The sequence below is a fragment of the Camelus bactrianus genome, chromosome 26 (assembly GCF_048773025.1).
Source record: "Camelus bactrianus isolate YW-2024 breed Bactrian camel chromosome 26, ASM4877302v1, whole genome shotgun sequence".
Lineage (NCBI taxonomy): Eukaryota > Metazoa > Chordata > Mammalia > Artiodactyla > Camelidae > Camelus > Camelus bactrianus.
In genome coordinates, this window is record NC_133564.1 from 33,904,427 (window position 1) to 33,931,373 (window position 26,947).

Genomic DNA, 26,947 nt, shown 5'->3' on the forward strand with positions numbered 1-26,947 from the left:
TGTCCACGTGCTCTCTGTGATTATGAAGCTTAAACGAGTTCCATGGCCTGATTTTTCCCCTCTGCGGTGTCTTGACTATTGTGATGCAGACTCAGAGGATAAACTGAGTTAATTTAGCAATGGGGGTTTGCCAAGGAATAAAGTGGAGGTAGGCAAGGGACTTGTTAATAAGAATGCGTGGACTCTAAACCACCTTCACAAGTAAGGGAAGAAAGGAGAGAGTTAATAGACAGCAGAAAGGCAAGTTTAACACAAATGAGTAACCATCCACAAACTACCCATATGACAGTGAAAAAGATTATTTATCTGGCAAGCACCTAATAGCTGGTTTTTTGAATCAATATCCTAGAAACTACGATGGAAGGTGAGACTGATTATTAATTCTGAGGTGATTTTTCCTTTACTCGAAACTACTGTAAAACTGAAACACTGTCAAATTAAACTGCCCTACAGTAACACTTTCAAGCAGAGCAAGAAAGATCCCTCACCTCATGATTGTAATCCAGGATTCCCTTTAAAATTTTCTTCAGATTGCTTATCTGTTCGGAGAGAGAGAAGACAACTGGGTAAAAGGCGACCACAGATGAACATACAGTTTAGCCTAAAAAATTTCTGAACCAACGAATCATTCTTGATAATCATAAGGTAAACATAAAAAGTAACATTGAACAGTATATTTGAATTACTTTCATAAAAAAGGACTAACAACGGCTTAATTTATCTGATCTAAGAGATTTATAAAATAAATTAGGTTTCCAATTATGTTAAAATTTCAGTCTTATGATCACATTGACAAAAATTGGAGAGTCATTAAACGAGATTCAACTGTAAGATTAAATTATGTAGATTTTCTGCAGGGAGGGGAAAAATGTGTCATCCTTACTGAAGACTTGAGTTCAGTGCTGTTTTCCCTAGAAAAGCAGAGTTGCATCTTATATAGAGGTTAAGTTCTAAAGTTAGAGCATTAAGCAAGCATTACAGTCAAAATTACCCTTGGAAATCTTTTTTTAAAATATATTTTTATTGAAGCATAGTCAGTTTACAATGTGTCAATTACTGGTGTACAGCACAATGCTTCAGTCATACAGGAATGTACATATATTCATTTTCATATTCTTTTTAACCATAAGTTACTACAAGATATTGAATATAGTTCCCTGTGCTATCCAGTATAAACTTGTTGTTACCCCTGGAAATCTCTTACAGCAACTTACAGAACAGGTTGTCACCTATGAAGGAATGTCTCCAAATTCCTCCACTGTCAGAAAAGAGTGCGTGTCTTCAGCTGAGCACCAAAGTAAATATTTAGGAGCCTTAAGGTTAAAAGAATACCACTATATCTTTAAGTGTTGGTATAACGCTCAGCATCACAAGACACTTGTGCTATGTGGAGCATCTCAGTAACAAGGCAGGGCGAGGGCCCAGCACTCACTCAACTTCACAGCACAGGTTCCCTGACCATGCTACCTGGGGGAAATCACAGGCAGAATCACCTGCAATATTCACTGTAAACTTGTTCTTTGGGTTGTTTTTTTTTTTTTTTTTTTGGTGGGAGGAGCTAACTAGGTTTATTTATTTATTTTTAATGGTGGTGCCGGGGACTGAACCCAGGACCGTGTGCCTGCTAGGCATGCGCTCCACCACTGAGCCATCCCCTCCCGCTGTACACTTGTTTTTTCCCCTTCTTTTTTTTTTTTTTTTTTGGACCCAACTCATATGGCTGAATTTGAGCTAAGTTAGATACATATAAAATATGATTCTGCTGATCGTCCATCGTCCACTTGGCTGTCCCTAGCCAGTGCTTGTAGCTGAAGACATCCTAGGACAGCAGACCGCAGGACATGTGGCTGTCAAATAAGAGAGGCTTAAGCACAGCTGTGGAATCCAATGGTTAATCAAAGACACATTTACTTTTAAGGGAGAAAATAAACTGCAAACTTTGTATTAAAAAAAAAAGAATCTCACAAATAAAATTAACATGTTGGTAAATCTGGAGACATGGAAAATTTATAATTTCTTTGATTCTAGGATGTTCAGTTTTTCGTATTTTAACATTTTAATTTAGTGCGTCTTAAAAATCAGTTAAAATGGTTGCTTATCTTCCACCGAAAAAAGCTAAAACTCTTATCATTAATCAATAGTACCCTAAAATTGAAGAAATACAACACAGGATAAAATACAGAGAACAGGAATGCAAATCAGAACTGTTGTTTTCAGTCCTAGATATTAAGAACGTGACAAGCTGTTCCCTTCACTACGTCACTGCCTTTCCACACTTGTGACACTGACGGCTGTGTGTTTACGTTGCCTGGTGTGCATGGGGGTGGGACCCTTGGGCGAAGCAGCAGCCAACAGAAATGAATTTGTCCTGTTACTTTAACCATTTTATGACATAAACAGCCATCACTCTAACTGCTGATTCTTGGAAGGTTACTTAGGAATTAAAACAGCGCTGCTGAACAGTATCCATTCACTCCAGCTTGGTAAAAAGGATGAAAAACAGTTATATCTTGGCAAGCCCACCAGCTAGGCAAACAGGAGTTTTATGGGGAAACATAAAGACAAACTTTAGCTCCTCACATGTCCGGGGAGCTCACATGCTCGCTCATCTGCATTTCTGAGTCTGCCAACGTCTATCAAAAAGAAATGGTTCCAGGGTTTTCCAAACTGCCAGTCGTGAGCATTGCTGGGTCATAAAAATCAACTGAATGCAACAAAATCATGGAGGCAGAGAAGCAGCCTGTGGCCGCCAGGGCTTCGGGTGAGGGTGGGGTGTGAGTGTCCGCGGTGTCCAGGCGGCAGTGGGAGCCCATGCAAGGACGCAGCAGGCCGCACCTGCACCGTGGGGGCCATGACACGAGTCTGCACGCTGACAGAGTGACACAGCAACGTGTGTGTGAACTGGTGAACTCTCAACGCGCTGCGGCCTGTACCAACGCCACCATTACAGTCACGCAAGACGTCAGCGCTGGAGAAACTGGGGGAAAGGTGCATAGGACATCTCTGTATGTTTCTCTTCCCACTCCCCCGTGAATCTACAATCTTTTCAAAGTACAGAGTTACAAAAAAATAATTTACAGATGGCCTGCAACTTCCATCTTTAAAAATAAAATAAAGGCATTGCTGTATACAGTTGGGTCACAGATTTGTTCAACTGTGTTTGCACGTACATTTAGCGGGGTAGGAAGCTGCAGCGTAAACGAGATTTCCTCCTGTGGGTTTGGGTCAAAGATGCTTGAGAAATACTGAAACTTAAGGCTACTAGGAAGGAAATAAAAACAATTCATTCTCTGAGTGCTTTGGGCACAGTTAATAACGATCAACATTTCCTCATTTTCGTAACACTGCTAGTGATGAACACTGCTGTGCTGAGCGTATCACACATATTAACTCATTTATTTCTGTGAGGTAGATCCGATCACAATCCCCATTTTGGAAACGGGGAAACTCAGGCACAGGAAGGGTAAGGACCTTCCCACGGACCGTCAGTGGCCGAGCTGGGATGCGGACACAGGCACCTGGCCGCAGAGCCCACGCCCTCAGTCACCACGCTTTACCCACTTAGACTACAAATTGATGAGCAATTCTAGGTAACCCCAATCTTTAATTCTAGATGATTTCACCAAAGGCTGTCCAACTTTGTAAAACTCACTGGACACATCAGAGCAAAAGTCAACAAGCATTATTATATGCACCCAGGTTAAAAGATTAGTTAACAGACAAAAGAATAAAAGATAGTACCTTTAGCCTCCAATTATCTCCTACTTCAGTTTTGATTCTGTTTAGCCAATTTTCATCAAAATATGCAGGATCTCTGCAAATAAGAAAAAGTGAATGTATTAAGATCATGTCATTTTCAAGTAAAACCGAAAGAAACAAATGCACAGGAAACTGACGTTGATCCTGCATCATCACTTAAGAGCAACGTAAGAACGTACCTGACACACATCAGCCACTAAACTCAATACATGAGATGTGCAATGACAGTAGATTTCTGTAAGATCAACTGTTATCGGCTCATTAAAAATAGCTTTATTAAAAACAAGCTAAAAGGTGAAAAGTGATGACATGTAGTTAGTCTACTTGTTAAAAAATTACACAGTATCCTAGAATTAACATAGTGGATACCACACTAATATCTAAAAACTGTTAAAATCATTGACAATTGTCTCATATAGGCAAAAGAATATATTAGGAAGGAGGTTAAAATAAGTTTTTCAGTTAATATTTCAATGACTTACATCACCAAATACTCCATAGGTCACCAATAATGCTACTAAAATTTCAACTTCTTTAAATAATACAAACAGAGAACCTGTTTTCTTGAGTAACGCTAGGCAGCAGACAAAGGCAGGTGGGCACCGTTTCTGTTTGCAGCAGGCTAAAACCTAAGATAAACTTGCTGTGGACAAACGAACTGAAACAAGGACAGAAACTGAATATACTTGGGCTTATTTTTCTTAGGAAAACCTCCAAAACTTCTATAAACACTAGAAAGAAAGAAAAAAAAAGCTTTAGCCTGGCATGACAATCACTTTCAAAAGTTCTTGAAACTGATGCTCTTAGAAATTAAGTTATTTGTTCAAGACCACAGATCGAACACCTAGGCTTGTCCTGCTCCAGCAAAGCGCTAAGTCCAATGATCTTCCTTAACACAACGATGTCCCCATTCACTCAAAACACAAACAAACAAAACGCAATAGCAACGAGAGAAATACAATAGGAAAAAAAAAATCTACATTTCAACTTAGACTGTGACTCAAACTGATAAATACAATCAGTACTGAATTTTGTTCAAATTATCTTTAAATGAAGTAACATGCTACGTAGAATTTTTAAATCTTATTATTACAAAAAGATAAATGTACTTATTTAGGCATAAGTATTTATGAAAAAAAAGCTACAACTTAGACTCCGTAGAAGTCTATCAGGATTATTTTTGAAGTCTGTATCAGAGTTAATATAGCATCTTTATTGTCTGTCTTTCTACTTTAAAATTTTTTAATTGAGAAATAATTCACACACCACACAACTCACCCGTGTAGTGTACAGAATGCAATGGATTTCAGCATATTCACATGGCTACAATCTACCTTTAGAACCTTCAATCGCTCTGAAAAGAAACCCTGTATCCACTGGCATCACTGCCCGTTGTGCTCTCTCGCTGGCCCCTAGGAATTGCTATCTCCTCTGTCTTTATGGGTTTGCTATTCTGCACATTTCAAACATGCGAAATCATACACTGTGTGCTCTTTAGTGCTGGGCTCCCTTCACTGGGCATGTTTTTAAGGCTCATCCAAGTCGTAGCTCATGCCGTCACTTCAGTCCTTTTTGTGGCTCAATAATATTCCATTTACGGAGGGACTACGTTTTGTTGATCTGTTCATCAACAGATGCACATGTTCCATGCAGGTATATGCCTAGGAGGGGAGTGCCCAGGTCCCCAGATAAGTCTCTGTTTAACACCTGAAGCGCGACCGAACTGGTTTCCAACAGCTGTACCATTTACATTCCCGCCAGCGACACATCTGTTCCAATTTCTCCATAGCCTTGCCAACATTTGTTATTCTCTCTCTTTTTGATGATACCCGTCCTAGTGGACGTGAGCTACTATCTCGCTGTGGTTTTGATTTGTGTTTCTTTAATGACTAATAATGTTGAACATCTTTTTTGTGCTTATTGGCCTCTTGTATATCCTCTTTGGAGAAGTCCATTCAGAATCTCTGCTTGTTCAACAACTCGGCTACCTTTTTAATATTGAGCTGAAATTCGTTTGTTTTAATATTCAGGATAAAAGCCCCTCATCAGACACAAGATGTGTAAATAATTTCTCACATTCTGTGAATTTACTTTTCACTTTTTTTTAAACTTTTTTTTATTGAGTTAGAGTCATTTTACAATGTTGTGTCAAATTCCAGTGTAGAGCACAATTTTTCAGTTATACATGAACATAAATATATTCATTGTCACATTCTCTTTCGCTGTGAGCTACCACAAGATCTTGTATATATTTCCCTGTGCTATACAGTATAATCTTGTTTATCTATTCTACATTTTGAAATCCCAGTCTGTCCCTTCCCACCCCCCTCCGCCTTGGCAACCACAAGTTTGTATTCTATGTCTGTGAGTCTGTTTCTGTTTTGTATTTATGTTCCTTTTTTTTTTTTTTTTTTTTTTTTCAGATTCCACATATGAGCGATCTCATATGGTATTTTTCTTTCTCTTTCTGGCTTACTTCACTTAGAATGACATTCTCTAGGGACATCCATGTTGCTGCAAATGGCATTATGTTGTTGGTGTTTGTGGCTGAATAGCATTCCATTGTATAAATATACCACCTCTTCTTTATCCAGTCATCTGTTGAGGGACATTTAGGCTGTTTCCATGTCTTGGCTATTGTAAATAGTGCTGCTATTAACATTGGGGTGCAGGTGTCATTTTGAAGTAGGGTTCCTCCTGGTTATATGCCCAGGAGTGGGATTCCTGGGTCATACGGTAAGTCTATTCCTAGTTTTTTGAGGCATCTCCATACTGTTTTCCACAGTGGCTGCACCAAACTGCATTCCCACCAGCAGTGTAGGAGGGGTCCCTTTCCTCCACAGCCTCTCCAGCATTTGTCATTTGTGGATTTTTGAATGATGGCCATTCTGACTGGTGTGAGGTGATACCTCATTGTAGTTTTGATTTGCATTTCTCTGATAATTAGTGATACTGAGCATTTTTTTCATGTGCCTATTGATCATTTGTATGTCTCCCTTGGAGAATTGCTTGTTTAGGTCCTTTGCCCATTTTTGGATTGGGTTGTTTGGTTGTTTCTTATTAAGTCGTATGAGCTGCTTATATATTCTGGAGATCAAGCCTTTGTCGGTTTCATTTGCAAAAATTTTCTCCCATTCCGTAGGCTGTTGTTTTGTTTTGCTTATGGTTTCCTTTGCTGTGCAGAAGCTTGTAGTTTCATTAGGTCCTACCTTTCACTTTCTTGATGGCATAATTTGCAGCACAGTGGTCCCGAGTTTTGAAAAAGTTCAATTTCTCTCTCTTTTGCTCTCAGTGTTGTATCTAAGAAGCATTTGCCTAATCCAAGGTCAGGAAAACTTACTCCTACGTTTTCTTCTAAGATTTTCACAGCTTTCGTTTTAAACTTAGGTTATGATTCACTTGTGCCTAGTGTAAGGACCTAGCTTCATTCTTCAGCACGTAGGTATTTACACCCACCTATTTTCATTTTAAGCTTAATCTGGCTTCTTTAGTGGAGGTTCTTTTGTTATTAAGTAAGAGAAACTACCCTGAGCACATTTGTGCAAAATAGGGGAAACTTGCCAGACGATGGCTGGGGTCTGGCGTGGTGTGAAAGGCAGCTGGAGTGAGGACTCGGAAAGCCGTCAAGATGCAGACCGTCCTCTCTGACTTTCATCTGTGTTTCCGCCCATCTACAGGCTCTCTCTCTGAGGACCAACTTTTTTTTTGTTTCTTCATACAATGTTGAAGAGAGTTGCAGACCTGTTTCAAGTCTTCACCAGTCCAGTTCAAGAAGACAATTTTAAAGACCAGACCGTCACTCAATTCCTATTCTAAATGCTCAGGAAAGTCCAAATGATCCAGCTAGAGTCTGTTTTTCATCCCTGGTCCAACCACACGTGACTAAACGGACAGAGCCACAAGCGAGACACACAACTTCAGGGGGAAGGATGACTACACCTGTCAGGACTTTCAGAGAAAGTGACCGCTGTAAACTGGGGCAGACAACACCCCAAAAGTCTTCTTTGCTCAAAACCTCTCATAAAAACAGATCATGCAAAGAAAAATAATTGAAGTGAATTCTACTAAGATACTAAAGAATTCTCATAAAAATAACTCATAAAGTAGAAAATAGCCCATATTTTTAATACTTGAGTAATCCAAAAAGCTATAATGTAAAAATCTTAATCGTTGCCCATCAAGTAATAGTCTTTCCAACCAAAAGACTCGTTAAGTGGGGCGATGTGTGAGTTCGGTGCTAAGCGGCAATTCAGGGCCACACAGCTAAGAGATGCTTACATTTCACCGGAAAACTCCTTAACTTACCAAAAAAAAAAAAAAAAAAAAAAGGACGCTTTACAATGTCTAAGAAATTTTATACTCCTCCAAGATCACGGGATACTTCATTTACAACTTAGAGCCATACCTCTCATGAATCAAAGAACTCAGAAAAATCTGAATCCAGTATTTCAAACCAAGCACTGTGACACAGCTTGCTTATCCCTTAAAAGATAACAGCATCAAAATCTCAGCGCTAGTCTGAGCCGGGAAGGGAAGACCACGGACAGCACCAGTACCACGCCAGCCAGAGGCCTGGGGACTCCGCGCTCACCACGACACTGCAGGGGACGCATTATGATCCCCAGGTCACTGCTAAATATCAGACTCAGAAATTAAGTAATTTCCCCAAGTTCACATGCTTGGGTGGTAGAGTAGACGGTACAGTCATTTTTGTTGAACGAATCAGTAGAGGTCAACACAAAACTGATCCCAGCGAACATCACTCAGGGCCTGTGGCCAGTTCTCTCCCTTCTGCTCAGAGACCAGTCCCATGGAGTCAAGACCAACATGCTCACAACACTCTCTGCTCAAGAGGGCAGGAACCTGGGCTCACTCGTGGCCGTCTGCCCAGCACCTCGCGTCCAACGTGGCAGGTTCCCATGAATACCCGTGAGCCACAGTACATCTGGAAAGTGATAGCACTTTTATTGAATAAGCTTTCAACTGCCACCTAAAAATGGACGCTGGCCATCTGGTTCCACAAGGATGAAGTCACTGGTCACTGCCCTCGCTGACCTTCAGAGCACCCTGAAAGGAAAGGCGATTGGGCAGGAGACCAGGAACGAGGCGTTCTGTGAAAAACTGGCAGAACAGGCCTTCAGAGAGTCAGATATTTTCAAGAGAAGATTTTATGGGCCCAGATTCTTGCATCTCCTCATACCTAGAAAAACACTAAAATCATTAACGGGGACACCTGCTCCTCGTGACCAGCAGCAACCTTCTGCCAGAACGTGTGCTTGACCGCACGACCCCCCCTTCACCAGAATCACATGTGTACTGACCTCCCCACCTCTTCAGGGCCGCTCCTCAGAGCTGTCCGACAGGCTGCCTCCCAGGCTACAGTCCTCACTTAACTCACAACTCTCACGTTGCACTTTTTTTTCAGTCTACACAGTCGACTGCTTGGGTGGAACACAGCAAGAATAGTAGTCGACAGCCTCCTCACATTCAACTTGACTTTGCCTAGTAATGAACTTTGGCCCAGTATGCAGGCATTTAGCCAGAATTCTGTTTCTCTAATACAGTTTACAGTTTCAGCAATGTTTTCTAAGTAACCCTTGACTGACGTTCTCAGGCTAGGATCAAACAGCATAGAGGTGATTTTTTCCCAAATCTTAACAGATCACAGTCCTGCACAGATATGTAAATAACAACAGATAATCTTACTGGGCGTGTCCTTCATGAGTAAGAAACTATCTTTAGCTTCTTACTATGTGCTGACTCCTGCTAAGAAAAAAACACAAACTAAAAAACATGTGAATGAAATACACTGCCTGCTGTATCAGTAAGCAAAGGATGCCTCGGCCATCAGGTCTTGAGTCCCCCATCCCCCCACCCCACAGTGAGCGGGAGGGAACTCAGGATGGAGACCAGCAGGCAGCCTGGCCTCTGCAGCCACCCCCAGTGGTGCCCCCTGAGGGGGCTCAGGATGGGAAAGAACAGGACATCGGCCCTGGACAGCTAAGGTGCACATCAAAGGAATGATGTCAATGAGCCCAGAGATTTGCACCTTCCCATACATAGAAAAGCACTAAATTCCTTAACTTGGGATATCTGGCTTTCTTTAATTAACAGTAATCTTTTGATGTCCAACTACCTGGTCTGTTTTGCAAAAACTGGCAAAATGCTTCTTCCCTGTCTCTTGGGAGCAATCTCTTGGAGCGACCTGAAAGGCTGTCATCCTAGGCTTAAGTCCTCAGCAATGTCCGCCGAATAAAACTCACTCTCAGCTTTCTGGTTGTGCATTTTTTTCCAGTCGACACACAAAACATACAAAGGCATTTCCTTAGACTTTTCCAGTGACACATCTGTTTGGCTGTAACTTACGTACCCATCAGAGCTTAAGCTGAAGGAAAAGCCTGTTAATTTCCAGAAATACTTTGTCTTCCTGCAGTCAACTGCCTCCACAGAAACCACAAAATTAAATCTTATTTCTAATGCTGAAAGTATTTAAGCATCCTAATGCTCTTACTGAACTCCCTCAAACTAAGATGGGGTTCAAACACTGTGTTTTGATTCAATTTCTTAATACGGTATTTTTATTAGTAAACCTTCGTATTTTTTTATTGATATGTTGATTCTTAGGTCTATTGTCTAATGCTCTTTTAATTACCTAAAAAGATCATTTTGGTCCCCTGCCATCACATGTATTCTGGAGAGCTAGTGATAATAATTATATTTCACATCCATAAAGGACAACAAAATAAACCAATTATGCTCAGCCTCTACTGTGTCAAAATGAGCAATGAAGGCACAGAAGGGACAGGCTGTAAACCAAGGACGGGCAATCAGGTCCTATAAATAAAAAGGGAGGTGTCATTTAAGAGGCATCCACCACTGTCCGCAGCTTGACCTTCATTCCGGCTCCTTTGGTCTCATCTACTTTTTTTCCCTCTTTTTTCAACTTTTGAAAATAAAAACTCCTGGCACTTGGAGCCACAGCTTACTGCTTCTGAACTCGCTCTTTCAATCAATATCCACACACTGTGGTAAAACAACAAATGTGTTTGGCCTTTGTCCCTGGTTCCTGGCACCGAGCTCCTAAAACCCTGAGAATTTCCTGAGCGATGGGGGTGTCTTTTGTAATTCATTGTGCGCCCTTTCCAGCCACACCCAAGCTTATGCTAACGAGCTGACGTGCTGTGGGACCCCTAGACAGCTCCAGGATGGGGCTGGTCCAGAGGAACTTGCAGTCCCACCCCCACTGACCTTCAGGAAGGGACTAGAGACTGAGTTCAAGTGCAGGGCTAACCATTTCAATCACGCCTATGTAATGAAACCCCAAATAAAACCCCTAGACAAGAGGCTCAGGAACTTCCTGGTGGAGGAGCACATCGCCCTGAAGGGTGCTGGGAGGGTGGGGTACCCGGAGAGAGCACAGAGGCTCTATGCTGCCCCCAACTCAAAATCTTGCCCTGCACCTCTCCTTCACTCGGCTGTTTCTGAGTTTGATCTTTTATAATAAAATGGTAATCATAAATATAGCACTTCCCTGAGTTTTGTATCATTCTCCCAAATATCAGACCTGAGGGGTTCTTGAGAACCCCTGAATTTGCAGCTGGATGGGCAGAAGTGTGGGCGCACTGAGGACCCCACGTTCACGTGGCATATGAAGTGGGGGCAGCCTTGTGGGACTGGGGTCTTAGCTGCCGAGCCTGCCCCAGCTCTGGGTAGTGTCAGAACTGAAGGGCTTTGACCTCAACCTGTGGGGTGTGAGCTCACTCAGGAAGCTGGTGTCGGAAGGTCGTCTAGTTGGTGTCAGGGAAACTGCTGGAAAATGAGAGAGTGGTCAATCTTCTTGGAGATAAAGGATAAAAGAAGATAAAAGTTGCTTTCTTTCCGTTTCAGGGTCAAAATTTCTAATTCCATACTCATTTATTTGACTAACATTTAGAATGTTAGATCTGGAATGTAAGGTGGTGGCAGTATTAAATAGGTGGTCAAGGGAGGGTATACTGAGAAATGGACAAGTACCCCTGAGGACTGGCGGGGAAGAAGGGTGGTATGTGGGTCTCTGACTGTGGAACATTCGAGGCAGAACATTCGAGGCAGAGGGACACGCTGTGCAAAATCCCCAGGGCAGGAGATGCGCGAGGATGAGGAGGAGCCAGCGTGGGAAAGAACACTAGCACGTGAGGTCACAATGGTACCAAGCGGTCAGGTCGTGCGGGCTCATATACACTACCGTGAGGACCTGGCTTCCACCCTGTGGGACGGGGCACCAACGCAGGTTCTAAGCAGAAAACACAACTTACTGAAAAGTATCACTCTGGCTGCTGGGTTCACATTAGACTGTGGGAAGTCAACTGTGGAAACACCGACACTAGACATGAAATTAACAAGACATGGGCAACAGCTGACGGTGGCCAGACCAGTGACAGGAGGTAAAGGCAGTAATTGTTATCATAGAACTTTTTCACTCCGAAAAATTCCACTGTATGTCTCTAATAAGTAAGACACTTTCTTGTGCCTTACTAAGCACACTTCTGATACTACACCTAATATAATATAGAATCACCCTCAAAATACTATCTAATTCTCTATATTCAAACTTCCTCCATCACATCCACGAAAGGTCTTTGTTCAAACAAGATCTAAGAAGATGCATGCATTACATTTGTTTTTGTTTTTGAAACTGTGGTAAGAACCCTCTACATGAGTTCTGCCCTCTCAGCAGATGTTCAAGACCCCAATAAAGCCCTGTTAACTCCAGGCAGAGGGCTGCACAACAGCCCGAGAGCTTACTGACCTCATACAGCTGAATCGAACGGCAACTGCCCATCTCCCCCAAATCCCAGCCCCTGGCAGCCACCACCCCATTCTATTTCCTCGAGTCTGACCACCTGAGCCGCCTCACAGAAGTGGAGCCGGGGAGTGCCTGTCCTGTGGCTGTCTCACTTGGCACGACGTCTCCCAGGGCATCCACGCGGCTGTGCGCGGCAGGACTTCCTCGAAGAACCATGCGACGGGTCTGGCCAGTGTCTGCCTCACTGTGCTCTTCAGTCTAGAACAGTCCACCCCCTTCTTTTTCCCTCCTGATACTCACTGGCAGAACAGGCCAGGTCAGCTTTGCGAATTAGCCTGATGACTGCCTCATGACTTAGTTTCACTTATTCCCTGTCCTCTGTTTTTCTGTATTCCGGACGTTGGGTCTAAAGGCTAGATTTAGATAGATTTTTAAAGTCTAGCCATCAGGATTTCCTGACAGGTTAGATGTGAGATGGCGGCAAAAAGAAAGAAAGGCGGTTTTAAGGTCTGAGCAGCTGACGACCAGAAATGTTGACAAATGAAATGGAGACTTGAGGCTGAGTGGGTTCTGGGTGGAAGACAGGGTTTAGTTTTAGATGTGACAACTGGGAGATGTCTTTTAGACCCAACAGGAGATGCTGAGCAGACAGTGAGACAGTCTGGACGTCAGAGGAAAGATTCGCACTGGAGATGAAAATCTGAGTCATTAGGATACAGATGATGTTTCAGCCTGTGAGACGAGATGAAATCATCCAGGGGGTGAACGCAAACAGAAAAGAGGAGTGGGGGCAAGGCCTGGGTCCTGAAGCACTGCATCACTCGGGGTGGGGCACAGAGGAGGGAAACCAGCAGAGGAAATGCAGAGCATCCAGGGAGACTAGGGAAAACCAGGAAGGTGCAGCGTCCTGGAAGCCAGGCTTTAACAGGGGTTACAAGGAAGCAGGCAGATGAGCATCTGTGCTCTGGATGCCGCTGCCCGTCCGGACGAGCCCTGAGAACGGGCGGTGAGGATCAACACCGTGTAGATAACTGGTGCCCGGTTGAGTGCAGTTGGAGTGTAATGGTGGGAAACACCCCGACTGAAGTGGCTTTAAGAGAGGAACTCGAGACCGCACAGCACAGGGAGGAGACTGTAACAATGACCGATAGACGGGGTCATGAGAAGTCAGCTGCACGCATGACTTCAAGTTAGGACCCCTCCTCCCAACCCACAGCTCAAACTGATGCCGGCAGGGGTTGTGGGGGGACACAAAGGCCGGGGATGGGTCCTACCCTTCTCGGAAGCAGGATGTAACCTGCCTTGGAAGGTAATCAGATGAGGGTCTGAACAGAGACAAATGTGAGACAGTCATCGAGGAGGGGGAGTGAGGGGAGAGGCCGGGCAATTACAGGTCAGACCGCAGACTCGGTGGGAAATTGACAGTGAGATCCACCAGCATGTTTGTTTTTTCCAGCTTCGCTCAGCCGCAAGGGCGAGGAGCAGAACTGCTGGGATATTAGATTTAATCAAGCTGTGGTTCTGCCAAAAAAGTAACAAAGAAATAAGAAAGGGGCAAAGGAGCTAAAAAAGTACAGGAGGGTATGATTACGACTGGCCATGGAATTTCGGCTGAGTTAGAGGAAAGAAAGGTGAAGGTGAGGGACACGAGAGAACTGAGGAATGACTGGGGGCATGGAGCCAGAGGGAGTGAGATGGACAGACAGGAAGCAGACTTCGGACAGTGGAACAAGGGAGACTGAGACGATGGAGGGTCAGGTCTTACTGGTCGTCAAAAGGCACTGAGTGTGACCATGGGAACGAGCGGCTGAAACTGGGTAGAAGGTAAGATCACAAGAGAGGAGTTCGAAGAATAGAGAGGTACGGGTGTGCAGGTTCACCCACGTCCACACACAAATCACCGGGAGTTTGGACGAGGGCAGTCGTGGAGAGAGCGGCAGAAAGCTGGCATCCAAAGCTGCTGAGAAATTAAAGGGGAAGACAACCACAAGGAGGGGCGGTAGGTGGGGTCATAAGACCCCAAACAAGGAGGTCTGGGTCGGGGGAGGATGCAGCCTCTGCGCTAAGTGGTACATGATGCGGATGGGAGGAAAAACAGCCGTCACCCAGAAGCCTGCAGGAGCAGTGCTGAAGGGGAGGACGGGCTTCGTTCAGAGCCCAAGTCATTGGGGCACAGTGCTGACTGTCCCACAGGGTCCCGAGAATCACGTGCCCTGTGGCATAAACGGTCAGCTCCAACTCCTGCTGTCCCACGTCGGACACGCTGTGCTCGCCACAGCGCGTGCTGCTCTGTAAACATTTTTAGAGTCTACTGCTAATTTTCTTCAAATCAAGAAGCAGAAAATAGGAAAGAAAATTGTATAAATTTGAGTTTAGATAATATGCACAGTCACTGTCTCCTAAAGACCTAAGCTTCCCTGCCCCTTACCAAAAAACAGGTGTCACTTTGTATTTGTTGATGAACAGATGTAAGAGAATACATTACATCTGAAGTGTTTTTGGTGACTGAACTATTATTAAAAATTATTTAAATGAACAAGAATTTAATCATCCATGGATGATGTGTCTGTCCAGTCATTAGGCAGGTCAACATAATCAAAGTCCTGAAAATACAGGAAAGGAAATCTTTTCAATAAAAGTGAAGAAAAAAAAAAGATCCTTATATCTTATACAAAAAGTAACTCAAAATACACCACAGCCCTAAATCTAAGCACTGAACTATGCAACTTCTAGAGGAAGACACAGGAGAAAATCTTAGTGAGCCTGGGTTTGGTAACGATTTCTTAATACAATTAAAAAAAAAAAAACAACCCACATGAACTAAAAAAAAAAAATTATTATTAAATAAAAACTATTTAATAAAAATTAAAAGTTTAAAACTTTTGCTCTGCAAAGACACTGTTCAGAAAACCAAAAGGGAAGCCAAAGGCTGGGAGGAAATACTTTAAAACATACATCTGGAGAAAGGACTTGTATTTGGAATATATAAAGTACTCCAAATTCAGTAAGACAAACAATCCAATTAAAAAATTGGCAAAAGATTACAGCAAACAAATCACCAAAGAAGACATGTATATATATATATGTGTGTGTGTGTGTATGGCAAATACCAGAAAAGATGTCAGCATCACTAGTCATCAACAGAAATACAAGTGAAATCCACGATGAAGTACCACTAGGCAGCCACTAAAATTAAAAAGACCAACCTTAGCAAGAGTGGGTGAGGCTGCGACACTGACAACTGGAACACTGACGCACTGCTTGCGGAAATACACAATACACCACTTTGGAAACAGTCTGGCAGTTTTTTTAAATATTAAACATATACCTCCCATAGGAATTTTGCCCAAGAGAAATGAAAGCATGTTTCCATACAAAGATGTGTACACTGAGGTCCACGGCAGCTTTATCTGCAATAGCCAGCAGCCCAGATAGCCCAGATGTTCAGCAGCCGACGAATGGAGGTGTGGACTGGGGCGCAGCCACACAATGGAATGGGTAGGAACTACACTAACACAGGCAACAATGTGAATGGATCTCCAAATAATTATGCCGCCTGAAAGAAGCCACACCCTCTCCCTCAGAAAACAGAATGGACTGTGAGTCCTTTTACATACATTTCTGTAAAATGCAAATTAATCCATAGCAACAGAAAGCTAGTCCGCGGTTGCCCTGGAGATGGGAATGGGGTGGCTGGAAGGACGGACTGAGGAAACTTTGAAGTGATCGATACATTCATTTATCTTGCTAGTTTCCTGGGAATCCCCATGGGTGAAAAAATGATCAAATTCTACACTCTAAAAAATGAGCAATTTATTGTACATCAATTTCATCTCACTCAAGCTGTTAAAAAAAGCAGGGGGGAAGCGCTGAAGAGAAATGAGCTGTCGAACCATGAAAAGACATGGAGAAACCTCAAATGTGTATTGCTAAGTTAAAAAAAAGCCAGTCTGGAAAGGCTACACCCTGTGTGATTCCAACTCATGACATTCTGGAAAAGGCAAAACGGTGGAGACAGTAAAAAGATCGGTGATTGCGGGGATGGGTGGGGGAGACTAGGTGGAGCCTGGGATTTTCAGGGCAGAAACTATCCTGTGTGATACTGCAGCGAAGGATGCACTTGTCTATACCCATAGAATGTACAACACAAAGTGAGCTCTAATGGGCTGACTATGATGTACCAACACAGGTTCATCAGGGGTAACAAGGCACCTCTCCGGTGGGCGATGTTGACAGTGGGAAGGCTCTGTGTGGGGTGGGGCAGGGAGCATGTGGGAACTTGCCTTACTTTTCATTCAACTTTTAAATACTTCTTTTATACATAAAATTTACCATTTAAGCCATTTTTAAGCGTCCAGTTCAGTGGCCCTGAGTCATTCATACTATTTGCAACAGTCACCACCATCCACCTCCAGCCAGAACTTTTCCATCATCCTGTACTGAAACTTTTTTCCATTCAATTTTGCTGTGAACTTAAAACTGCTCTAAAAATACCAGTCTATTAATAATTAAAAACAAAAAACAGACAGACATGAACCTACATGGACAGACAGAAAGAGAGAAGACAGCAAAATGATAGAAGCTGGAAAGCAGAGGAACAGGAAATGACTTAAAAGACTAGAGAACGAGAAATAAATTACAGTAACAATAAGCTGCCTAGATCTATTCATATTTGATTACATTTCTACTAAAACTACAAAAAGATACAGGTTTCCACTCATCAGCTCAGACAAAATGACAAGACTTGCTATTTCCAGTAAAATCCACTTCTTGGCACCACACTCTCCCAGCTTCCTCAGACCTCTGGTCCCTCTGCTGGGAGACATTTTAAGCGACAACTGAATGTCAAAGTTCTTCAAGGCGCAGGCTGCACATTTTTTTCTTCTTACCCCATATTCTTTCCTGAGTGATTTAATCCACACTTATGGCTTCAATTAAGAGATACTCAAGTTAGCATCTGTCGTTTGGACTCCGTTCTGAACGCCAGCCCTGTAGAGTCAACCGATGACTTAGAAACTTTCGCGACTTTCTCTGTAGTTTGCCTGTTAGTTGCAATTTTGTTTCCGTGGTTATTTAAAATCTGTCTTCCCCAAGTAATAAACTCTTGGAACAGAATTACCCTGTGGGCTGTGGCTCAAGCTTGTATCACCAGTGCTGGACACAAAGTAGCCATTCAATAAACATCAGAGGGGTGCGGTACAGCTCCCGCTTAGCTTATTAGCATGAGGGAGATTCTGGGTTCAGTCCCCAGTACCTCCATCAAAAACAAAACAAAAACAATAAATATCAAACTGACAAAGGAGGAAGCTTCCGTGAAGCTGTATTATAGAATTATTTAAAATAGACAATACATAATAGGAATGAATCTCGCAGTCGTCATGCTGAGTGAAAGAAGTCCGACACACACGAGCGTGCCCTGCGTGATTCCATTTATGGGAATGAATGGTGTAAAGTCAGAATCACGGCTGTCTCTGGGCCAAGCGCACTGATTAGGGAGGAGAACCACCTCGGGCCTAGAAATGTTATAGATTTCAGTCTGGGTGGTACTCACACGGATGTGTGTAAACATGCATGTGTATACACACAATATACACATACATACACACACACACACAAATTCTTCACTTTTTTCCCTATGCTTTTCTGTCTGTTATACAACAACAAAAGGAAAAAAAGGAAAGCATTTTGGAAAAAAGAAAGGTAAAAAAGTAAACACTGATGAGAAACATGCCACAAGGCTGACAAATTAGAAAAACCACTTTGCAGAACAGAATGTATGTTATGTTCATCATCTGGCAAGATAATACACACTTACAGTCTTTCTCCTGGTTTCTACGATTGATAGAAATCCTACCCAAATGAACCTGAGCAGGAAATCCATTCACTGACAACATACCTGGAAAGCTCACTTCGCTGGGCCCATTTACCCACAAATTACTGTTAGTAAGAACTGCAGAGGAGTGTTCTAGACCACTCAGATCTCAGCGTCATTAGGGCACCACTCAAAGGCGACCACGCACACCACAAGACCACTCTTCCGAGAGTGCTCTAGCAGGGCTGGGCAGGTCAGGTTCCCAGCCAGCCCTGTCGAGCTGGAGGGATGTACCACGTAAGGAATGGCAGAGAGACAGAAAGCTGTACTTTCCCAGCAAGAACCTCAATGGGAAAGGCCAGCAGGTTCTCTGAAATGCAGGCCCTTGAGATGCGCCTGAGATGGGGAGCTCTACAAAGCTCACTGCAATGCACGTTTAAAGACAGTATTGATACTCAACACAGAGTCAGGGAATCGCAGTGAGTCATATGCGGATTTTTTTAATGTCATCAGGCTGATGAGTGCCCAGGGCTTCAAAAGACAAAAGTCTCTCCCCAGTCACATCAAACCTAATGACATCTTAAATTCACAGGTAATCCTTTATTTGAAAAAGTCCTAGGTCAAAAGTTGAAAACAACCATACAATATCATTTTTTTTCAATTATTATGCTTTCAAAGTGCTTAGCTAGGAAAGAATCAGGCTTGTTTTCTATGTTCCAAACAAATATTTCATTCTTTTAGTCAGTCAGTAAACAGAGCACCCAAGATGCAGACTGAACCAAGAGAAGTGCTGATGTCTGCCCATTTTGGAGCTACAAAGAAGGGCATTTTCATCCGGCTCTCCCCAAAGCCAGGTACTGCCCTAGGTGCTAGGATACAGTGGTGAGCATGACAAATTCCCTGCCCCTACAGGAGCTTCTACTGTAAGCGCGTGCGTGTGTGTGTGTCTACAGGGGGGTGGCGGGAACAGCAGATAACAAATAAACAAGCAAAATACATGGTATATGAGATGGTGTCACCTACTTCTGAGAAGCACACTTTAAAGAGACACAGAGCTCAGGGGAACGGCTGCAGTTTATTGACACAGGGGTGGTCACGGAAGGCCTTGCTGATAAGACCTTTGCCCAAACTCCTAAGGAAAGGGTGATCCTCTGAGATTCTCCTATAATGGCCAAATCAGGACATCAGCATGGAAATGTCCGCCACACTTAACGATAGAAAACACAGGAACGCATGGCTCTGCTGAAGCCATTGCTACACTGTTACTGTGGCCCCAGCCGACCTTGCAGCTGGTCGGCCTCTGCCTGAACACCTGGCCGCGCGGGGCTCTCGGTCCATGTGCAACACGTTGACTTTATTTTTGGTCCCTGTTTTCAATCTAATAAATATCCCTGTACAAGAACATGTACAAAAAGATAAAGCAATTGATTCTTACATCTTCTGAAGAACCTGGGCCATCACAACCCCATTCGTTAAATCTTCCACGGTCTGGCATGGTGCATCTACATTAAATGTCTGGATCTGGAAGAAGAAAAAAAAGGGGGGGGGGGGGGAGATTCCATGGTTAACTGCACAGAAGAATTCTTAGGGTTCTTTTACCTCATCTTAGGAGGTGAATACATTTCAAAAAGCAGAACAGTGAGAAATGTTTTCCCTTAATGGGAAATTTCCTGCAGGCTGTTACTGCAAGTTCTTCCTTTTGGTAAAAGGGAAATTGTGGTGGATACTGGGTGACTTCCCAGCATTCACTCTCCTTACAGATGATCATCTAGGAAAGGCATGGTACCTGCATGCCCTCTGCCAGTGACTGACTCAGGGGTGCCCAGGCAAGGACAATTTGGTCCAAACAGAGGCAAAGAGAGGCTTACTTGGGCTTCTGGGAAAGAAAAGCCAGTCTCCTCTTGCTGCGAGTTAAGTATGTTGGTTGCCTCAATTACTACGAGCAGTAATCCTGGGACTGTCAGGATGAGGCCAATGCAGTGGATGGCTGAGAAGAGGGCTAGAAAGAACGAGGCCCTTGAGGCCCAAACTGAGCCACTGAACGCCTCCTATTACGTGAGATAAATTTCTTCTTGAAGTCTGGCCAGGATTTGAGATTTCTTTTACTCAGAACCAAAATGTCTTTATACAGATGTAGAAATCACATCACAAGAAATTACGGTTAGGTTAGATATTCAACTGACTTTCACTTTAATTCTATTCTTGATTAGAAGGAACATATGTGGCCGAGAATTAGTAGAAATTATTCTGAGTGAGATAATACAGCTGAGCCAACAACGATGCTACTCAGTAGTGCAACCGGGACTTCGAAGGAAATAAATCACTGAGAACACAGAGATGCAGGCCACGCGCTGCAGTTTACAGGTTAGTAACGGGAATCGGAGGAAGAGACGGAACAGGAGAGCGGGCAGAAGGGTCAAAGACGGGGTTGAAAAAGGGAGTGCTATTGTGCAAAATCTCATAAGCCACCAGGGCAAGGGGAGTAAGCAAAGGATTCTAAGCAGGAGAGAGAGGCCATGAGATTCACATCGCATAAGGGTCATACCAGCTGCAGGATGAAGAAAGGATCGCAGGAACAGGCAGGGAGACTTATTTCAATAGGTTTATACGTTAAAACAGATGAGGTCAAACCAGGGAGTGACACTGGAAATAATGTGCAGGTGACCATCTGTCTCCACACACATTTTTGCTTACGGGGTTATATTCCTAGAAGTAAAATTGATAGATCAAAGTGTACAGACGTTTTAAGGTTTTTGATAAGTTCTGTCAAACTGCCCTTAATAAATGCTGTAGCAATTTACTAACAGTCAGTGAGCATCCAGTTCTCTGTGTGGCATCATCTACCAAATCTCTTTTTAAAAAAAAATAACTATTAGCAAGTGCAGTTAATAGCATCCTCGCATCTTCTACAGTCTTGTGGGAAGTGATGGTTATGGCGGTGGAAACTAAGGAAATGACCTTAAACATCACACAGCAAGTGGTTTTTACTTAGGTGTCCCCTTGGGAGAGGTGATGGAGAGAGGCCCTTCCAGGCCACCCCCCTGACACGAACCTTATAAGGAGCAAAAGCACAATAAACCCTTAGTAAATTAATAAATGGTACAAAAAAGCATCACCCGTAGGAACTGATACTGAATTTTACTCCACACTCTCTCCAGCTGTCTCCTCAATGGTAACGTGGGAACAAATGTAGTTTAAAAGACATAAACACCCACTTCCACTTTACAGTGGCTGAATCAACCTCTTTTGCGTGGGCTTAGAATGAAAAAGAGGCAGTGGTGCGGGGCCACCCCCCTTCACCACTTTGTCACCAACCTGAGCACGATGCCTGATGCGAAAGAGCCCTCAATGAATTTGCCCTGAATGTACAGAACTAATTCCATCTCCGGTTTTGCTCCCGCTTTGCCGGCTGTGTGACCTTGGATATGCCACTTTACCTCTCAATATCAGTTTTCTAATCTAGAAATTGGGACAAAAACCCCTTACGGAGGGATGTGTGGCTTAAAGCAGGAATGAGAAAATAAATGCACAGGAGGAATTTGGAACAGTGGAAGGCAGCAGTGCCCACACCTGGACGTACCCCCGAATCATCTGGGAAGCTGGAGGAGGCTGGGAGTCTATTTTTAAGAAGTTCATCAAATAATTCTCATGCGGCAGGGCCCCAGGCTGGCATTTGGAACCCTCTGGTCCAAAGCACTGCTAAATGTAAGGGAGGAAATTTCAGAAAAACTGCCTCTGGACAATCAGAATGAAAAAACCCAATAAAGCAGGTAACTCAATGACGCAAGTAATTGAGTCGTAAGACTGTATCTGTTTCTCTCTTAGGACTTAAAACTATTTTCATTTTGATTTTTGAAATGTGGCTTGCAAATAATTATTTTCTCTGAATTGGCTTGCTCATGAGGGCTACAGGATGTCTGCCTCTGCTTTGCCATGAAAGCAGAGGCAGATTCCGGCGAAACTGCCTCTACAGAGTTTCCTTTTGGGGCAAGGAAAACATTCTTGGAATTAGATAGTATGGTGGCCCCACCCTGTGATCATACCACAAAGCACTGAACTTCACACTTGAAAAGAATGGATTTTATGGTATGTGTATTTTAATTTTTAAAAAATCTATCACTTACCTGTTCTCATAGACTCTGAGTTAGAATCTACAGAACGTTTCAGGATAGCAGTTTGGTAAAATTGAGAGATAATTATGCCTAACCGCATTAGGGCGTGAAACTCCTCCTGACGGGTCATAACCTCGCTTTTAACTCCAAGACACTCTAGTGACACCGCCCAAGTTCCACCTCCCTCTCCCCCACCAAAGTGTGAGAGGAGTGAAGAGCGAGATCACCTGGAATGACTCTCCTGAGCCAAGATTCTCAACCAGAGACAAGTGTGCTCCCTATGAGACAGTTTTTGTTATAACAACTAGGTGGGTGCTTTTGGCATCTGGTAGGTAGAGACCAGAGATGCTACTATGAAATACCCTACGATGCACAGCGTGGTGCCCACAACCAAAAGGGTCCCGCCTGGAATGTCAATAAAGCCAAAGCTAACAAGCCCTGCTCTGGAGCCGTGGTTCTCCAAGCGTCACTAACAACAGAATCACCTGGAAACCTGTTGGTAATGCAGAATCTCAGGCCCTAGACCAGCTCTACTGAATGACAGATTCGGGACCCAGGGCTTAGCAATCAGCATTTTAACGAGCCCTCCAATGATGCTGATTGATACTAATGCTTAAGAAGCACATCTTAAGGGGGGAGGGTATAGCTCAAGTGGTAGATCACTTGCCTAGCATGCAAGACGTCCTGGGTTCAATCCCCAGTCCCTCCTCTGAAAATAAACAAACAAATCTAATTACTTCCCCACAGCAGAGTAGGGCGGAGATAGAAAGAAACCAGTCTTAGGGGGGATGTAGCGGGGAGGGCAGAGCTCAGGGGCAGAGCACATGCTTAGCATGCACAAGGTCCTGGGTTCAACTCCCGGTACATCCAGGAAAAAATAAAGAATGCAGGGGGCGGGGAATGTACCAGCCTAAAAAAAAATAAACCACACCCATCTTAGTGTTCAATTGAATGAAGTCAAAACACAGAGATGGCGTGACTTAGTACGAAAAAAATCTGCATTTGAACCCAGGTGACCTAATTTCAGAACCTATACTCAAAACTAACGTTATATTGGCCCTCAGTTAAAAAAAAAGAAAGAGAGAAAATTAAAACTTTGAGTAGAATGGAGTTAGGAGGAGCAGAGGAGATGGGGGAGATACCACCATTAAAAATGCTACCTTCCCTAATTCCAAGCACTAGTGTGCATTTCACAGGCCGCGCAACATGAAAATGACAAGGACGTGTTACTGTCGCTGGGCTTCCAGAAGAAAGATACCTGAGCCTACGGGATGATGGTTCTTTTTCCACTTAGCATCTTGCCCTTAACTGGTTTTTTCGGTCTCTTAAACCTAGGAAAGGGCAATCATCTCACGCACCCATTCAGGAAATTAGGCTTGACAGGTGTAATAGGTAGGGCAGAGTTTTCTAACAGGTAAGAGTCCATTTTGACTCAGAGGGTGGAGAAAGAGTGGAAAATTTCCGGCACATCCTGCTGAACTTGCTTGCTACAGAGGCTCTGCTTTGGAATTTAAACTTAAGCTCTTTTTTGATAGGATGATACTTGGTCTCTTCACGGGCATTCCTCTTGCAACAAAAATGTGGAACATTTGGTTCTTGGGCTAGTGAGCTCTCCGATACAATAGCAACGTATCCAGCATTTGGGGCAAGGAGATGGTCCGCGAAAATGAATCTCTGCAGAGGTAGCTAACAGTCATCCCTTCAAATGCCTGAGCTGTTATTAACTGTTTCTGGTGGAAAAACTGCTACGTACTATATGCCTCTAATCTCCAACTAAATGCTATGCAGTGAAAATAAACTTCGATCTGATATTCAGGAGCATAATTACGGTCTTCATTAACTGAACACAGAGGCTCTTCAAGTATCCCAGGCTGTCAGCTCAAAGATGGAATCACCCAGGCTGTGTGTACCCAAGCTCTTGGGTCTTCTCTGTTTCTGACAGCTGTGTGCATTTTGCTGAGGGTTGCAATTACCTTCCAACCTGCTGTGTGAAAAGCAACTGCACAGCCAAGTTGGCTAGAAGTTTATGCAAAGTAAATTATTCTAAATGGGAGTCTTCTCTTCAGGACTGTATAGTATACATTTCCCCCCTTATTTGGGGTTTTGGGATCGTGTTAGGCGTTAGCCTGGCATTCAGATACAAGGGAAGCTACTGGACTAAATGTACATTCTCAGCTGCCTCCGACATTTTCCACATAAACCTTTATTCTGCTTTCTTAATGACAACCACAAGGGAACAAACTCAACATTTAAGTTCAACTTTATTTTGCAACATTTCAATCTACAATATTTAAAAATGTTTCCAAATCTTTAAATTGTCTATCTTTGCTTGGACTCTGCCTCCCCATTTTTCATTGATAATCTCTAATGTCCCCCAGAAATTGTCCTTGACGAGGCTTCCACTGAAATTTCAAAAAGTCTTTTTTCTACAAAACCATATTCCTTGACCTCTCTCTACAGCTGATAACCAGCATTATCTGTTTTCTTAAAATTTGGCCAGATTTTTAATAGCTGCTCTTCGTGCTTTTCCTCTTCAAACTCCCCTCTGTAGTTTCTTTCTATTTTTATCAGCATTCCCCACTCAAATAATTGCACCCACGACCATCTTTTCGCAGATGCCGGTCAAACACACCTCTCTGTTTCCGTGGCTTGTCTTTCTAGACTTTAAACCATGTAGTCCTACTTCAGATTCAATCAGCTTCCGCATCTTTGCCCTCTTGCCCTTTTTTCCCCCTAGCACTGAGGAAGGCACTTTTTGCACAGACTCAAAAAAAAAAAAAAAAAAAAAAGCACATCTTTAGATTCTCAATCTTCTGTTTGCAACCTCTGCCAAATCTATTCCTTTCACAGAATTAAAGAATGTGGTATTTCTTTCCATTATCTCTCCGCTGCCTAGTCAAACTTTGGCCGCATTATGCAGTTTATCTGTTTTTCTCTCCTCTTAAATACAGTGGTGAAACCCATTTGAAGCTGGAACCCATTACAGCTGTAAGCTGCATGTTAACTACATATTATTGCAAACAATCTGAAATGCCAAGAATGCTCTGATATAAAAGTTACTCAATATGTCAAGCTCTGCTCTTGCACATACTGTTTCAGAAAGCATAACATGATTTGTGATATAAGACAAATTATGAAAATCTCACACTATTGTCATTACCTTTGTTACAACCAACCTAAGGCTCCTCTAATCTTTCCACCCAAATGCCCCCACACAGGAGTAATGTCTACACTCCAGGGATCTAAACTTGCCACCCAAGACACCACTAAACGGCATTTATTTGGCATCTGTGTTTTACCTGGAACATTAACACAAGTGCTGTAGTCATCTCCATAAGTGTGTTTGTGTTTTACTCCAAAGTGGTATTTAACGATTTTATCAGTGAGAAAAATGAATGCTCCTAAAAGAGGCACCAGGTTTATCCTGTGGCTCTGCAGATCTACACACACACACACACACACACACACACCCGTCCCCTCCCCCCCCAGGAACCGACACCCTGTTTGAGAAACACACAAGCTTGGTTTCATGTCCAACTATTGAAGAGGCTGCTACAGGCACGGCCGTTGCCATCAGAACTGAACACATGTTTAAACTAACATACGAGAATTTTAATAAGCATTTAATAACTTAAAATTAGAATCCCACAACGCTGTCCCCCAAATGTCGAGTTCCATGGCTGATGCCCAGACCCCTTCCAGATTAATTTGATCCTGAGTGCCTTTAATAAGCATCTCCGCACCGCTGACTCTCTCATCGCTCAAGTGCATCCCGCATCCCAGGTACCGGCCTCCGGGTGCCTCCCCGGATTTCCCCTGCCCTCTCTCCCCGGGCGGCTCGTCCCTCCAGGGGCTGCGCTCCATCCCGGCGAGCGTGACAACAAAGGCAGGAGCGGCGGACCGGGTCCCGCGGGCCTCCCCGGCGGCGCGGGGCGCGGGGCCGCTGCCCTGGAGACAGTGCCGCCCGCACCCCGTCCTCAGCCTCCACCCAGCACCTCAGGCCCGGCAAGTTTCCCCCGGACCCGGGCCGGGCCTCCCGCGGTGTAGACGCGGCCCGCACCGGCGTCCCCGGCTCCCCGCCCAGGCCCCGGATGTGACGGCAACGCCGCCCTCGGCGCTCGCCCCGGCGCGGGGGGATCCCGGGACGGCGGCCTGGGGAAGGGGGCCTCCCGGCCCGCCGGCCGCCACCTACCCAAGTGAGGAGGCTCTCGCACAGCTCCACCCGCTCCAGGGACTCCACGTTGAACATCTTCCCGCCGGGGCTCGCGGCCGCCCCGCCTCGCCAGGAAGCCTGCGGCTCGGCCTGGGGCTGCGTCCGAGGGTCGCCCGCCCGTCCTCCGCCCGGCCGCCGACTCCGTCCGGCGCTGGCAGCGGCTCCCGCAGCGTCACCGGCGCCCCTCCTCCTCCTCCTCCTCCTCCTCCGGCCCCTCGGGACCGCGCGCCGCCGCCGCCGCGCGCCCCCGCGCCGCCCCGCCCCGC

The 26,947-nt window shown here is 44.2% G+C and overlaps 1 protein-coding gene across 4 annotated transcripts in view; it reads right to left on the bottom strand.

Moving 5' to 3' along the window:
• Window positions 1–26,891, bottom strand: part of HOOK3 (hook microtubule tethering protein 3) — a 93,673-nt gene extending 66,782 nt beyond the window's left edge. For 2 of the 4 annotated variants that reach the window (XM_074353297.1, XM_074353298.1), the window contains exons 1-4: window positions 26,661–26,891; window positions 19,792–19,877; window positions 3,742–3,814; window positions 489–539 (exon numbers count right to left, since the gene is read on the bottom strand). In XM_074353297.1, coding sequence (XP_074209398.1) covers window positions 489–539; window positions 3,742–3,814; window positions 19,792–19,877; window positions 26,661–26,717 — 267 coding nt within the window. In that variant the 5' untranslated portion in view covers window positions 26,718–26,891. Of the gene's footprint in view, window positions 1–488; window positions 540–883; window positions 912–3,741; window positions 3,815–19,791; window positions 19,878–26,660 lie in introns of those variants that run through there. The other 2 variants (XM_074353299.1, XM_074353300.1) reach the window with 2 other exon arrangements.
• Window positions 26,892–26,947: the final 56 nt, after the last annotated feature.